General features: G+C 66.2%; 1 protein-coding gene across 1 annotated transcript in view; it reads right to left on the bottom strand.

The window, feature by feature from the left end:
* The window catches only part of TTYH3 (tweety family member 3), a 25,130-nt gene extending 9,203 nt beyond the window's left edge, over positions 1–15,927 (bottom strand). The window contains exons 1-7 of the mRNA XM_039878992.1: positions 15,621–15,927; positions 1,890–2,059; positions 1,651–1,762; positions 1,268–1,488; positions 826–921; positions 564–636; positions 222–297 (exon numbers count right to left, since the gene is read on the bottom strand). Of these exons, the coding sequence (XP_039734926.1) occupies positions 222–297; positions 564–636; positions 826–921; positions 1,268–1,488; positions 1,651–1,762; positions 1,890–2,059; positions 15,621–15,743 (871 nt within the window). The 5' untranslated portion in view covers positions 15,744–15,927. The remainder of the gene's footprint in view (positions 1–221; positions 298–563; positions 637–825; positions 922–1,267; positions 1,489–1,650; positions 1,763–1,889; positions 2,060–15,620) is intronic.
* Between the last annotated feature and the right edge of the window lie 475 nt (positions 15,928–16,402).

Here is a 16,402-nt window from a genome sequence, read left to right as displayed (position 1 = left end):
ACCTGCCCCCATCCTGTCACCACTGGCCTGGCCCAGTCCTGTGTCCTCAGCCTCCCGAGGAAAGTGTTTCTGTTTGCGCTCCTGCCTCCTCACCTGGGTGGGTCCTGCCTCCCCCAGGCCTAGACCGAGGGCCCGCAAGGTCGAGGCTCACTCGGCCTGCTCAGCGGGGTCTCCTCAGCCTGGCCGCGGGGGCGCCAGCTCAGACACGGCCACACACTCACCCCCACTCAGCACCGAGTGCTCGTCCACCATCCTGGTCACATAGGTGTCGGGGTCCACACAGAAGTCACTGGAGCCCTGGGGTGGGTGTGGGCGAGGAAGATGGGGTGACCAAGCTGGCCCCCCGAACCCTCAGCTCTCAGCGGTAGCCTGGCCAGCCAAGGCCTTTTGTCTCGAGAAGGAAGAGCATGAGCCTTGCTGTGGGCCCAAGGACAGGTCCGCAGCCCTCCTGGGCCCCGGGTGTCTGGGGGTGGGGTGGGAGGGGCGAGGAGAGCACCTTCCCGCACGGCCTCCCCCATGCCGAGCCACAGCAGGCGGGGACCACCCTCCCTGCTGCCACTCACCACAGACGCAGCCAGCTCCAAGCCCAGCGCGCCCCAGCTGATGACAAGGGCCAGGACTCCCAGCAGGCAGACCCTTGGGGTGCAAAGGGCCGTCAGCAACGCCTGACCAGGGCGTGGGAGGGCCAGGTCCCAGGGCACATCCGGGGGTCCCCCCCATAGGATCTATGGCTTCCCCCGGGGCAGACCCTGCGCTTGACCCACTGATCGAGGAGGGTGGGGGAGCTGACTCAGGGAGCCCTGCAGGGGGGCGGCCCTCACTCACCCCACCAGGATGCCCTTGGAGCTGCGGATGAGGCCAACCAGCACCAGCAGGCAGATGGCGACGTCCAGCAGCAGCAGGCCCAAGTAGCCCAGCCACCTGCGGGCAGCCAGCGTGTGGGCCAGGCACAGGGGGCACAGCGGGCGGGGGCGAGGAGGGGGTGCTAGAGCAGGCCAGGCACCTAGAGCTAGGGCCTGGTCGACTGGACAACAGCTCCCCGGCCCAGGGGGCATCCGCAGGCCGTTTGGGACGTGTGGGCTGGCCTCGGCTCCACGGGGGACTCCTGCCACAGCTGTTGCTGGAAGCCAGGCCCCGCCAACCCGTAACACCTCAGGCGCTGGGTGCGGCAGCCAGCTGGCCCTTCAGAGTAACACTTAACCCAGGGCCGGTAGCGGCTGGCGGTGGGGGCGGGGCAGGGGCGGCAGGAGAAAGAGCGGGGCCACACCTGTACCAGTCGTAGAGATCGACCTGCTCCGCCAGCGTCTCCAGCGACACGGCTGGGTTCCTCCAGAACGGGATGGCAGCTGCATAGCCCAACAGTGTGTCCAGCAGGCTCTGCAGCCGCTGGACTGCCCGCAGGGGCTCGGGTCGCGCGGCCAGCTGCCGCTCCAGGCTCTGCAGGCTGGGCTCTGCCGTGCGGTTCAGGGCGGCTGCGGTGTCCCACACCTGCGCCAGGCCGCGGGGGTGCGGTGAGCCGGGGAACCGACAGCTCGCGCACGCCCACCCCTCGGCCGCCCCTCCCGGGCCTCCTCCCACACGCTCGGGCACCCGTGCAGACGCAGGGTTCGGCAGCAGGGAGAGCCCCCCCTCAGCCCGGCGGCCACTCACGCGGTCCTGGACCCCAGCCACAGTGCGGTTGGCGTGGCGGAGCGAGTAGGTGGCCCGGTGGATGCCGTCACTGGTCTCCCCGTTGCCGTAGAACCCCACGGCGATGCCGGCGCTGGGACAGGGCGAGGCCGCGTGAGCCGGTGGGTCCTTCGCCTCCCGCGGGGAGCCCCTGCAGGGGACCTGGGGCACCCCGACCCCGCCAGGCCCCGCCCCTCTCCCCGGCCCCGCCCCACGCTCACCTGCAGACCAGAGTGGCGATGATGACGCACCAGGCGGTGCAGCAGCAGTCGGCGTCCAGGTGCTCCTCGCTCTTGCGCCGCCGGCAGCACAGCCAGAAGGAGTAGAAGAGCAGGAAGAGGAGATCCAGCGCGAGGCAGGCCAGCGCGGCGGCCCCCAGCAGCAGCAGCGCCTGCAGGCGGCCGGGAAAGGGCGCTGGAGATGGGGACCCCCTAGGGCCGGGGCGCACGGCACTCGCTCCCAACACCTGTGTGACGTGCCTGTGGTCACCCGGACCCGAAATTCCAGACTCACGTCTTCAACCCGGGCCCCGCTCGGAGGGGCCAGGTGGGCAGGGCCATGAGGTCCAAGGTAGTATAGGTGTGAATCGGGATCCCTAACCAGACCAAACCCAGTGGGAGGAGGTGCTCCGCGGGGGAAGGCAGGTCCCTGGGCGGGGCCAGCGCTGCTGCAGACTGGCTGCCTGGCCCAGGAAGGCCCTTAATCTCTCTGAGTCTGTTTTCTCTGGTAAGCGGGTAAGAAGCGGGAAACGCTGCCCCCGCCCCCCCAGAACAGGTGGGCAGTCTCAGTTCTGCCGGGCACACAGCTGGGCCCCGGGAGCGGCTGTTTGCATCAAGGTCCCGTCCTGGCCACCAGCACTGAGGCTGCCAGGACCCACGGCCTTTTCAAGCAGCCCGAAGGGCCCAGGACTCCCCGCCACATCCCGGGGGCACCCTCCTGTCACAGAGGCTAGATCTTCATGGGAATCAGTGATGTCTGCTGCAGGATCAGCTGTGGGCCGGGCCCTCGGGTGGGGGGAAGCACGCAGCACCCACCTTCCTCTAGGAAGAGATGCCAGCCCCGCCTCCCCAGGCACACACCTGTTTGCCCCGCCCAGGGCTTCGCCCCATTCACGGATAAACACACGGACTGCAGAGGTGCAGAGGAAGGGCCCACAGCCCGCGTCACAGCCCCTCTGAGGACCTCGGCGCCTGTCCTTTTCGGGGTGGGAACGGTGGGTGACACGGGGCAGCAAGCTGGGCCTGACCATGTGTGCCTAGTGGGGTGGGGCAAGTAAGTACCACCACACAGAAGGCCTGACACGTGGAGACGCTCACCCAACAGGTGCCACTGCAGCTGTGGGAGCGGGCACCCCCCGCCTCCCGCCCTGGCACTGCTGCAGCCACCCAGGCCTCCGGAGGACCCACACACACCCTCTCTCCCCACATCTGAACACTCGGCATGTGGTCCTCCCTGGGACCTGGGCCTTGGGAGCCACTGGGAGTGGAACCCCCAGGCCGCCCGCCCCCTGCAGGGCCCCCCGGGACAAGAGGCTCAGCCACAGAGGCACTGGGACCATAGCGTGTCCCAGCAGCTGTCTTCCAGGAGACGGTTGCCAGGCAGCAGAGGGACGATGGCACTGGGAGCTCGGTGGCCTCAAAGGCCTGCTCAGCCCACTGGCCCCGGCCAACCCCGACTCCCACACTTGAGCTGGGGCTCGCTCCCATTCCACCTGACCCAGAAGGCACCTCCAGCCATGGTTCCCAGCCACACTGGTGCCCTAGGGCCAAGCTGCTGTCTGGAGGCTGGGCCTCTGTGCCCTCCAGGAGGCACGGGATTGGGGGACCCTCTCGGAGAAGCCACTGCAGTCCCCCACTGCCCCCCATTGGCAGGAGGGCCTGATGGGCCCAGACCACCCCTGCCCACCAGCTGGATGGGGGAGGGAACAGGCCTTGTGGGGTTGGCACCACCCCGTCAGCCCAAGGCTCCCTCGAGGTCCTGGGGCACTCATGTCAGTGGAGACTCCAGGGCCCAGTGGGGGGGCTTGCCCACGGTCACATGGGGAGATGGGCCAGGCTGCAGCGGGACGTGTCCAGGTGTGAGTCCAGAGCCTGCTGGAGGGCCCGGACCCAGTCACAGCGGGGCGCACCCCTTAAGGGGCTTGGGATTGCGCCCCGCCCGCCCCACCCTACCCCACCCCAGAAGTCAGTACGCATTAGAGTGCCTGGGAGGGCACCATCTGTGTGTCTCAGGGTCTGCCCTCCCATGCCCAGGCCGGACACTGGTCAGAGGGGCCGCAGGCCCTGCCAGACTCGTGGTCACAGGTCGGCGGCAAAGGGGAGGGCACAGCACTGCCCCTCAGGGCCTTGGCTCCAAGGGACACCTGCACTCCCATAACCAAGGCCACCTCCAGCTCCTAGTCAGTCACCAGGTCCCAGCACTGCCACCTGCAGGCCCCGCCCCCAACCCTGAGTCAGACCACACCCCAACCGACCCGGAAGCTTCCTTCGAAGCCCGGCTGCCCTGGCTCCCTAACAGGCCTCCAGCCCCCTCACTGTGGGGCACAACCAGGAAGGCAGGGCCCCACCCCCACGTCTCCAGCCCAGCGGGCTCAAAGTTGCTGCTTAAACCCAGGGTGCCCTCCTGGGTGAGGCGGCCAGGCTCAGGGGCACCGGCGGTGAGCCACCCGCGCTCACACTGTCCCCAGGATCCATGGGACCACCGCCTTGCTGGCGCCAGGACCCCCACGCCCCCTCGCCAGACGAGAAAACTGAGGCAAGATAAGCATCATCACCAGCCCAGCGGGACCTGGCACGTGGGGCCAGGCTGTGCGGGCCCGGGGGACGTGCGCGGTGCCAGGGCCCGGCCCCGGGGGCGGGCAGGCAGGCGGCACCCCGACCTCCCCCCGCAGCTGAGTTGGCGGCTCGTTTTCACGCTGGGCTCTTGTCCTCGGTTTTTCTATTTTCTTAAACCACGAACACGTTCTACCTTTATAATTAAAACACACAAAACCAGAAACCTGCGCCCAGCTCTTCGGCCGGGCGTGGGAGGCTGCTGGTCTGGGTCCAGCTTGGCCACACGCGGCTCCGGGAAGCCTCTGGTCCGTCCCTGCCGCTCTCTGTGCCCCGTTTCCTCCCCTGCAAGAGGGGGCGAGCAATTCCCAGCACTTCCCGGCCGTCCCGGGGAGAAGGGCCCCGGCAGCCACGAGGCCGGGCGTGGGCCCCTCTGGGTTTATAGTGCTGCCGTGCGCTCCCTGCTGGCGCCCGTGGCCCCAGGAGCCGAGATCGAATGGAGGAGCCCCAGGTCTCGACCCCGGCAGGATGAGGACCGCCAGTGGCTGCGCACGGCCACCCCAAAACTCAGACCCCAGAGGGGCGGCCCAGCTCCCAGGGAGCCAGAGTGCTGAGGTCAGACGCTATTCGGCCTGTTCTAGATGTGACCAAGTCAGTGCCCTTGACCTCTGTGCGTCAGCTTCCCCACGCGGGACAGCGGGACAGCGACGTCAGTCCCCGAGAGCAGTCGCTTAGGGTTAAAGGAAGTGACACGTTGAAAGGCTAGAACAGCACCTGGGAGCCGGCAGGAAAAAAAATAATCAGGGCCCCCAGGGGGTGCTGCTCCTGGGTGCTCTGCCACCACACAGCCTTGTGGGCTGGGGACAGGAGGCGGGTGTCCTGGCTGCTGGAGGGGAGGGAGCCCAGGGCGACTCCGAGGAGGTGAGCGTGTGCACGTCCCTGCCCACATACACGTCTGCACATCCACGCGCACCTCTGCACCGCATTCTCACACACGTACACACCCACAGACACTGACACACACACGGTGTCACTCTATGAGCTCCCCAGCAGTGGTGGTGACAGCGGCCCGTGGCTGGAGGCTCCTGGTGGTTCTGGGCAGGTGGGTGGGATGGAGAGGGGTCCAAGCCCCTGGGCGTCAGACACTCACCAGAGCCTGGAAGGGGGAGAGGTGGCAGGCCAGCCAGGGACAGCCTCACACACACGAGCACAGTCACCTGCTTGGGGGTCCTACCCACCACTGCCCTGGGGGAGGACACTCCCATCCCAACTCTGCAACACTGAGGGTCGAGGCGCGGGTGGGACCAGTGCCCAAGACACCCCAGGCCAGGCCTTTGAGGGCTAGAATCTGACCTGGGCTTGGAGGGGTACCCGAGGGTGTGAGATTTGTTCAAGCCCCTGCAGGCAGGGACGGCCAGAGGCCCAGGCGCCCGCTTCACAGTGGGAGCCAAGTGTCCGGCACGCAGGGTTCCGCCCCCCACCCCAGTCTGTCTGCCCAGCTCCAGGAAGCCCCACCCCCAAACTGTGAGGCCCAGGACCCCATTTCTACCACCTGTGTGCTGGCTCCGTCTGCCCACACCTCCCCGGGGTGGGGCTGGAAAGGCCTCAATAAGTTCACTTGGGACTAAGTGAGTCCTAGCGCGTGGACACGTGGGGAACCCCCACTCCGAGACGCGGGGGCTGCTTCCTCTCCTGGCAGGACGGCCAGGCGTCAACGGCAACCCCAGGGGGCCAGCAGCAGGACAGCCTCGCACAGCCCCTGCAGGGAGGTGACAGCACCCTCCCAGGTTACACGGGAGGGCACCCAGGCTTGGGGCACCCAGCACCGGAAGCTCAGATCCCAGCCTAGCACTGAGGACCAGGCACAGGGCACCCAGCACCAGAGGCTGCTTCCGCCTGCCCCAGGCCAGGCGTCCAGTATGACCTCTGCCCCAGTCTCCTGAGGCCAGGTTCCCAGAGACCAGGCTGGCATTCCCACTGGGGCCCCGCCCGTCCCTTCCACCGCCGGCGTCCCCATTCAGAAAGAGCATGGGAAACGTCTGATCAGCATCTGGGCTCTGACCAAATGGAATTTTCCGTCTGTGATGGAAGTGATGTCAGCACTTGGTCAGGCGAGGCGAGACGCTCGGGCCCGTATCCTGACCGCCGGCCACGGTGCTGGCTGCCAGCCACATGAAGCGCCAGGGACCCAAGGGCACATGCGGTGGGACTTGGGGTGGCCACGCATGCACCAAGGGGTCCACGGCCCACACACACGCCTGGCTCTCCGCTCGTTTCACAGACCTGGACCACCCCGTCCCTCGCATGGCCCCTGCGCCCCCGCCACAGAACGGACCTATCCACAGGGATGCCCTGCCCCACGCCCACACTCTCCCCGCGCTCTAAGGCCCCCAAAGGCCCCTCCACTTTTAGAAACACCAAGGAGCCAGAGCTCAGGGTCTGAGGCTTGTCAGGGGGACCCGACAAGCCCCCAGGACACCCTCCCAGCCTTGGCGGGGAGACGGTGGGAAGGGCCCCAGGGCAGCGCTGTCCTGCTTGGGCCTAGGCCAGCTCCCTGTGCAGGTGAGTGGACCCGGGGTGCGGGCTCCCTGGCTCAGCCCCAGGCTTGCTGGAGGTCCGTCTGTGAGGGGGCCCCAGGCCGGCCCTGTGAGAGGAGGGTGTGTGGCGTGCCACCAAATCATACCAAGCGCTCTGCAGCAGGGACTCAGCTCCACCCCAAGATGCACAGCGTCAGAGGGCACGAGAGAGGTGCTGAGGCCTGAAGCCCGGCCTTCCGCACCCTGCGTCCCCCTCCTCCCCGCGGCTGGCTGCTCTTGCGCCGGCCCTGGACACGGCCTGTCAGCACGTGGGCGTGTGCACCGACCCGGGTACGATGCCACAGCAAGATGCCCAGCCCACCAGGCCAGGAGTGCCACGCGTGACCCTGGGTCAGCAGACCCCTGTGCCGGCTGCAGGGGAGCATGCCACACCAGAGCCACACGCCAACTGCTGGGGCACACGCCCCTCTCCCACCTCCGACCCCCACCTTTCCGGGGACAGCAGCCTCTGCGCCCTTACCTACTGACCCTGAGCGCTGCCCTGTCCACTCAACCCCTCCATGGGCCACCACAGTCCACAGCCAGGCTGAGGAGTCCCCTGCCCCTGTGAAACCCTCAAGAGGCCCCCGACCCCAGCCCAGAGGCCACGTCCCCGCCACAGCAGCTTGACCCCTTGGCCAGCCTCGTGGTGGGAAGTCACATGCACCTAGGCACAGGTACTCGGTGGGAAGGGAAGATTTGGGGACCAGCAGTCCAGAGGTGACTGGTAGGCTCCAAGAGGTCAAGGGACTTCTTCAAGGGCACACAGCTGGTGGGCTGAAGCCAGGATCCCAGCCCAGGCCAGCGTGACAGCAGCCCGAGGTCCCGCGACTGCCTGTGGCACAAGAGACCAGCAAGGTGGCAGAGCGGGAGCCGGGGAGAAGGCTGCGGCCAGCAGGCTTGCCCCACCTGGGCTTGGCCCTCGCCAGCCCTCCCTGAGAGGCCGCACTGCCAGGTGGCACAGGGCTGGGCTCCAGAGAGAGGGCAAGGCCAATTCCGCTGGGGGCCCGGACCGCACTGCCCTGAGACCCACACGTCCTCAGTAGTAGAAAGGCCTGAGCAACCACACGAAGGGCCCTCAGCCCAGCGCCTGCCCGAGACCGAGGAATGCCAGCACACGTGGCACCCTATGCAGCACCGGACCAGACACTGGGCAAGGGGACAGACCTCAGCTGGGCAGGCGTGGGAGCTCAGAGGCTGGGGGAGCCAGGAAGAGGAGCTGGGAGGGTGCAGAAGCCCCAGGAGGTGTCCCCTAAACTGCCACTGTCAATCAGGGGGTGCTGACTAGGCACTGTGAGCGGTGGCGACAGTGCAGGCCAAGGGCCAGCACAAGGTCCAGGCAGCAGAGTGAGGGCTCTGGTGAACAGTGCGGAGGTCGGTGTGGGGGGGGGGCCAGTGGGCCCTCCACTGTGTCAGGGGACCATCCCGCCCCAGCCCCAAACCGTCAAGGGCCCTTCTCCTGAGGAAGAGACCAGGGCGGGGGTCCAGCAGGCATCACCTGGGAACCCACATGTGCCCAGGCAGCAGCCCCAGATGTGGGTGAGGAGGGGGAGGGGCATCGGGCCGAGCCCCTCCGTGTCTGGGGACCCAGCTAGGAGGGCTCACACCCCACAGAGCTCCCCAAGGGCTGGCTCTCAGCTTTACACTTGGCCTTGCTGGCACCCAGACCACCCAGGGCAGCACCCACTTCCCAGGCCAGAAGGTACACCCAGGCCCACACACTTAAGTGACGTAGGCAGGGTCTGAGCCAGCAAATGCCTCCCAGGCAAAGCTCTGGAAAAGGACTTCGCACCTCCTGGGCCAGGCAGAGTGGGTGCTGCAGGCCCGGCTGGAGAGCGAGCTGGACGCCGAGCTGGCTGTGTGGCCCGCAGCCCCCCGCCCCTCCACACGCTTGGCCACGGCTCCCAGATCCCGGCCAGAATTAAAAACAGACTTTCCACCGAGCTGGGCTTGGGTTTCTCAAATTCCATGACGGTGAGCTCGCGGCCCTGCCTGGAACAGCGCAGCCAGAGGCTGCAGTGAGGGGGCCGTGAGGGGCCCAACTTTCCGTCCAGTACCCCGACCCCAAGGTCCGAGGTCCGAGGTCCAGGCCAGCAGGTTGCACAGACACGCACCAGCTGCACCTCATGGCCACGCAGGCACACACCACGCTCACCTCGCCCTCCAGGGAGACGAGGGCAGAGCCCCAGCAGGGCGCCGAAAGCAGCTCTGGCAAGTCACTACCGGACCCTGTGGCCCACCAGGCCCGCTCTCCCCAGGGCCCCGCCCTGCCGCCCTGGGGACCCAGGCCACAGCCCTCAGATGCAGCCGGAGGCCACCAGACAGGCCTGGTCACATCATCGGGACTCACCTCCACCAGCGGCACAAACCCAGACTCAGGCCCGGCCTGGACCAGGTACCGGACGCCCAGAGCGGCCCTCGCCATGGTCAGGGACCCAGCCAGGGTGCCCGGGGCCGGAGCAGGCAGCGAGGCAGGCACACCACGGCAGCCGCCCTTCCCAGAGGCAAAGCTGGTCACTCTGGCTTTGGGCAGCCTGGCCTCACCCCACGCCCTCCGCCAACACAGGACAGGCCGGCCACAGTGGTGCCTGCGAGACACAACAGTGCCCTCGTTGGCACCCCGCCCCTCACAGCCCACCTGCCCCTCCTGTGGGGATCCAAGCCTCCATCAGCCTTCTCCAGGGAGGGGGGCCGTGCTAGCCGGGCAGAGGGTGGCACATGCGTGCAGGCCTGTGTGTACGCGAGCCCATCCGGGCTCACAGGGACCAGGCCTTGGGCAGAGGTGGTGGACAGGGGGCTCACGAGGGGCCCCATGCAGCCTCTTCTCTGCAGCCCACCCGCCCACCTTGGTTCCACCAAGCCTGGCCCAGGACACCGCTCAGCCCCCACCTGGCCCTGTCCCCAAGGGCACACCCCACACCCAGGCCCCTTCTCTTGGCTCTGAATAAGAACAAGAGTGGCCTCAGAGCCAGCTGGCACCAAGGGCGGCCCCATCCTGCCCCTGGCACTGGGCTGGAGGCCTGGCCTTGACCGAGGTCCAGTACAGCCCGCACAAGTGACAGAAACATAGCAAAGGACACCCGCTGCCTCAGCAGATGTCCACTATGCTGTGGACCCCTAGGGAGTCCTGCTGAGCAGGCAGCAGACCCAATTCTGCTGGCACCTGCCATCCTGTGTCCAGCAGATACCCCAGGGCAGGCCTGGACACTTGCAGGCCCTTTCTAGGACCTTAGGCCAGGGATGTCCTCTGGGAAGTGGCCCTGCCTCTGGCTGCGTGAGTGGCTCCCTGCTCTGGGTGACACAGTACCTAGTGTGTGCCCAACGAAGCCTTGCCACACAGGGTCCTCTCTCCCCAAGACCATGGAGAGCCCCCGAGACACCTGAGGGCCGTGTGTGTCCCAGCCCAGCACAGGGCTCAGAGGGGCCCTCTGCAGATCCCAGGAGGCAGGCACAGCATGACCGGATGCTCCTGGGGTCCTGCCACACCCACAGCCTGTCCTCTGTCACATGCCCCAATTCCTTGGGGGCCACATGAGGCACTTCTCATATCTGTGGCCAGTGCTTGTCTGCAGATTCGGTTCCTCTTCTCCCCAGAGGACTCGGCAGTGTGGGGGAAGGGGGTCCGGCCCCGACACCTGCTGGGGGGTCCAGAGCCTCTCCCCCAGACTCAGGAACTGCTCGAGGGCTGTGTGCACGGGGTGTGGGCTGAAGCAGGAGGCTGCCTGTGTCTTCCGTTGCTGATGCTGCCTGGAGAGTGGCCTCTGTGTGCATCTGGAGGGATGATGGCGCCCATCCCCAGGGCCACTGTGTGGCCCCCCAGAAAAATGTTTATGAAACATACAGCGTGAGCCTCTCTGGCAGAGTGGCTGTGGCCTGGGGGTCAGAGCCACACAGTACACTGCCCAGAGCCTGACCAAGAGCCCCTGGCCAGGGACAAAACAGCTGAGGTCCCTTCCCTGCATGTCCCCTAGGCAACGAAGTAGTGCTGAGGACAGAGCTTGTCCACTGTATTCTCAAACCAGGAGCCACCGAAAGGCCTAACAATGGAGTCTGGTGACGCAGACACCACACCGACGCCAGGTAGAGGACACGGAGTTCGGCCCCCGCACCTACGCCCAATGGGCAGGCTTGGTGGTCGAGGCAACCCATGGCCCAGCCTTCCCCTGGCCAAAGGCAGGCACGTGACCCCAGCTCGGCCAATCAGATTTCCCCTTGGACCTTGACACTAGCAGAGAGGCAAACAGCCAGAGTTGATCTGGCCCAGAAAGGGGGCTCCCTGACCACCTACCCCAGCATGGCCTGCACCCCAAGGCCCAGCACAGGAGACTCATCCATGCAGGGGTGCTTTAGAAGCTTCCGCCCAGCTCCTCGGAGCGCTGTCACATTTGCTATGTTTCTGTCACTTGCAGCCTCAGGATCCTCACTGCTACCATGGGATGCAGTCCAAGTACCAAGAAGCAAGCAGCATGGCATGGCCCCGAATACGTGATGTTTCAAAGCAGTTGACAAAAAGGGCGCACAGTGTGACTGCAGTTTTAAGCGACACCCCCCCCACACAGAAGAACATGGACAAAGTCCTGCTGGGCACGGTTTTTTTCTGTCTCTGTACTGTTTCCTCGTTTCCAAATGTTCCATGAATGTGTATTACTTTTATAAACCAGAAGAGAAGCAATAAATGCTGTTTCTTAAACAGAGCGTATTTCCTTCCAACTAACAGTAAAGACGACATCAGAGCCAGGCCCACCCATAGGACATGGCTGCTCTGCCACCGGCCTGCGTCGGGCACAGGGCCGACCTTGCCGGAGTTGCATTAAACTAAGGTGCTGTGGTCTCTGTCAGGAGACCCCTAAGTGATCTCGAGTCCCCTCTGAGTGGCCCTCCAGTCTGCACTCGCCACCTCTGGGCACGGGGTACTCACCGCCTGGCAGGACCACGTGTTTGCACCAGAGGGACTCCTTCATCTTGGGCCGAGGCTCAGGCTTCTCTCTGCCTCAGGGCCTTTGCATGTGCTGTTCCCGCTGCCTGGAACGCTCTTCCCCACGGTCTCTGCATGGCTACCCTAGTCTTATCTTTAGGGTCTTGCCAGAAACACCCAAGAACTCAGGGCTCTAATGGGAAACAGGCCCACACGCTGGCAAACTTGAGGCGACTGCTCCCGTCTGACCTGAAAAGTGGGCCAGCGTGCCCACCGCACACCAGGCTCCAGACAAGTCCCAGCCCTCTGGGCCTTTACAGCCTGCTCGCAGAACTCCACGAAAGGCTAGGCGGCACCTCCCTCAGGAAGCCCTCCCTGACTACCGGGCTCCCGCAGGCCCTGTCCTGACCCAGCCACAGCTCTACACGAGGCCGTGACTGTCTTCCATCAGTGCTCCCCTCCTAAAGCCCCCTGAATTGGTGGAGGGAGAGTATGACTTCCACTTCAGGACACCTGGGGCAGTGAAGAGGCTCGAGGAGGTGGGGGGTCGTGAAGGCCTGGTAGGAGTCGAGGGGGTAGATCCCCACAAGAGAGGGGAGCTCTGAAGCCCAGAAAGGTGGATGACCCCCCCAAGGTCACGCAGGTAGGAGGCAACAGAGCTGACCCCAGGCCCGGCACTCCAGCCTAAATTGTCACCACTGAGCACAGATTAGCCTTAGGCCACATCAGGTCCCCAAACACCAGGCACGGCCCATGAGCTCGGCTGTGTGTCCATCAGGGGGCCTCCTCCCAACTCTGGCCTGCAATCCCTCCTCCATAAAACCAGAGCTCCCCACCCCATCCCCACCCCAGCTGCCCGGTGTTCAGGATGCTCTATGCTCCACGGCGATGGCCTGGCCCCTCCTGGCAGGCAGGTGGGAGATGGGGGTGGAACAGGACAGAGCAGCCCCCAGAAGCCCCTCTGCCTCCTTCCTGCACCTCCCACACAGATCCCATCAGCCCCACAGAACCCACAGTCTGTCCATTCAGCAAACATCATGGGTCCCCAGGAGATGGGTACCATGGCTGGGGAGCCCCTGCTCTGCAGGATGGAGGCCTTGGGAAGCTGGGAGCCTAAGACTCTCAGTCCCAAGAGAAATCAGTCAGATCCCCCCTCACTGCCAAAGCCTGTGTGGGGCCAGCTGGGGTTCCGAGAACCCTCAGAACAGCCCCCATCAGATCCTAATCCTCAGTCATGTCCCTCGCAGGGGGCCGGCTGAGGGGACCCAGGAAGCCCCCAACCCTGCTCCCAGCTGACTCTAGCTCCTGGTAGGACAGGAGCCAGAGGCCTGAAGCAGGGTTCCAGCCCGACCCCCTGCCTACTACCTGACCCTGAGCCTGTTGCTAATCAGCACGATGGGGACAGTCATCCTTCTCCCCCAGGCCTGCGTGAGGAAGGGTCAGATAGATGTCCCCACACAGCACGCCACAACAGGGCTGGCCCACAGGGATTTCCAGCGGATTTCACCAAGGCTCCCAACTGTGGCTGACAGGTGCAGGAGAAAACAGAGAAGAACGAAGGCTGGTCGCCCCACGCCCCACACCTGCACCTGGCTTCACCTTTCCCCGGGGTGGCTCAGGAGGGAGAAGCCCCCACTCCAGCTGGGCCCAGTCCACAGGGCGCGAGTGAACTGTCAGACCCCCGAAGTCCAGGTTGGGCCTGGACATAGGCGGGCTCCTCGGCTAAGACAGGTGTGCTTGGTCGGAGGGCGAGGGGCCCAACACCCACCAGCGGGACAGGGCAGCAGCCTCCCCACAGCGACGAGTGCTCCACCAGGGGAGGCAGGAAGGAGCCCTCGGCCACGGCTCACACACCCAGGAAAGGGGCTGCCTTTGCTTCATGCCTGACCCAGCAGCAGCACCTGGCCCTGCGCCCCCACGGAGACCCTGCAGAGAAGGCGAGCTGGCTCCAGCTTCGGGATGAGGCAATGAAGGCTCAGAGAGGCCGAGTGCTTGCCCAGAAGCACCAGCAGAGAGGGCAGGGGCAGGACGCATGCCCAGGTCCGGTTCGCCCCACAGCCCACAGCCCACAGCCAGGAGCAGAGGTGGCGGGGGATGGAGACAGGCTGGTTTCCACCCCGTGAATTATTCAGTGGCTAATTCTGCTCCTCAGAGAGGAGGCAGGAGAGAGAGTGAGTCAGAGCCTTCCCACGGTGGAGGAGGGAACACAGCTGACGGAGGCGGCCAGAAACGGGGGGCCTCTCCGGGGCCGGGGCCCTGCAGGAGCCTGGGCTGCTCTCCCCACCACGTGTCCTGGAACCCAGCTGGGAGGCCCATGGGAGGACCGTGGGCAGCCCGGAGGGCAGGAGAAAGGCAGCCAGTCCCAGCACGGTTGGCGGCATGGGCAGGAGGCAGCCATAGGCCACAGGAAAGCTCCGCAGGGTCACAGACACCCCCGGTGCCCCAGGGGCTGCCCTGGAGCTGCAGAACTGACAAACGGCACGGGACTTCCTCAAGCAAAGCGCGGCCTGGCCTGTGGAAGCAGAGCCCCCAGGGACCGGCGTGGCGGGGCTGACACAGGAAGTTCCTGGGGAGCACAGAGTGCTGCCCCAACACCGGTCATCCCCCAGGCTGGGGTTAGATAAAACCCTGCTGTCTCTGGACGTGCATGGGCCGACCCCTCGCCTGCTTTCTATCTCCTCACTAGGGCAGCAGGGCTGGGGGCAGGCACCTGGCGAGCACTGAGGCTGGGAGCTTGGGGCTCCCCGCAGAGATGCGGAGCCCACAGTGCCCTCACCTCTGCTTCCGGCTCCCCTCTCCCAGATAAGAGAGGACATGCAGGACGGAGTTCTGAACAGGGAGGCATGACAGCCCATAGAATCCTGGATTCCCAGGCCATCCTCACGAGCAAAGTTGTCTCTACCCCACCGCCAGTCCGAGCAATGATTGCCAGACAGAAGCCCGGAGGTGTTCCAGGTGACCAGGCACCCAGGTCATGAGGCTGCTGGAATCCAGGTCCCCAGGCAGAAGGAAATGCCTACAGCCTAGTGCCTTGCCCTGCACTCAAATGACAGTGGCTCAGCAACAGGGGTGGCACTGGGGTTTGGCATGACTTCAGGTCAAGGGCTCCACTGGGAGAGACTGGTCACTTGGGGAGAGGGCTGCGAAGTGCCCCACGACCCCCCGGGTCCACCTAGGCTCAGCTCCTCTCAAGCCTTGCAGACTGAGATCCACCTTGCATCCCTGTGGCCTGGCCTCCTCCCTTAGGGGCCACTGGCAGCCAGTCTGGGAAGGCCAGGTGTCACCACAGCACACACTGCACTGTGTGTACATCCTACAGCCAGCAGCCCAGCAGGTCGCAGAGCCATTGGGTCCCATAGGGAGGGGGCTCTGCCCGCGAACAAGCCCCCCCGACACACACACCCATGATGGGCAGCGGGGCCTGGGCAGGAGCTGACAGCTGGCAGAGGCCGTTCTGTAGAAAGGAGGCGGCTCCAGTAACCCCAGAAAGGAGAGCCTCAGCGACAGCAGAAGAGAAGGCTAGAACCTGCAGGAGGGCCGCGGACCCCAGATGGGGACGTGGGAGGTCCCTGGACTCTGGAAAAGGAGAGACCCGGGGCCCAGGAGGAGACCCTCGAGAAGAAAGGGGGCCGTGACCCTCGATGGGGGAGGGGCCGTGACCCGGGGCCCTGACCCCCGCCCCCGCGTCACCTGCTGGTAGTCGGTGTCCTCGGGTCGGAACTGGCTGCTGGTGGCCTCCCAGCGCAGGTCGACGTGGGGCAGCCGGTGTAGGAGGCTCACCCACCAGGGCGCCGCGTAGCTGACCCCGGCCATGGCCGCCTCCGGCGCGCGGCCGCCGCGGGACTCCTCGCTGGCCCGGGGCGCCGGTTCAGGGGCCCACCGACCTGGGCTTGACCGTCCGCATCGCCCGCGCGCTCCTGGGCCCGGCCTGGCCCGGCTCGGCCCGGCTCGGCCCGGCTCGGCTCCGCTCGGCTCCGCTCGGCCCCGCTCGGCCGCCCGCGCCCGCCGCCTCTTTGTTCGCCGCCGCTGCCGCCTCCGCGCGCCCCCGCCCGCCGCCCGCCGCCCGCCCCGCGCCGCCATTGGCCCTCCGCCTAAGTCCCCGCCCCTCTCCAGGCAGCCCCGCCCGCTCCCTCGCCCCGCCCCCGCGTTGCCATTGGCTTGCTGGCGCTAGGCTCCGCCCACCCTGGACTCTTCTCCCCGGCCGAGGGGCGCCAGGCAGGAAAGGCGGGGAGGACCCGCCAGCCCTGGCGTTGGGAACCGGACACCCCCTGAGCCCAGCTGCGGTCTCCCCATCCGTAAAGGGGGATGGAGGCCGGAACGCTAGCTGCACGTCTGGCAGCGCTTCACCCGGGCGCTCGCTCGTTGGCGCGACCGTTGCACATTCATCGAGCCTCTGTGGGCGTCGGCCTGGAGGGGCTGGGCTGGGCGGGCCAGGGCGGGCCAGGGCACCCGGCAAGGGACCCAGCGGCCTG

The sequence above is a fragment of the Pteropus medius genome, unplaced genomic scaffold (assembly GCF_902729225.1).
Source record: "Pteropus medius unplaced genomic scaffold, Ma_sr-lr_union100, whole genome shotgun sequence".
Classification (NCBI taxonomy): Eukaryota; Metazoa; Chordata; class Mammalia; order Chiroptera; family Pteropodidae; genus Pteropus; species Pteropus medius.
Note: the sequence above shows the minus strand (reverse complement) of the source record. Positions and strands in the feature narration are given on the sequence as shown.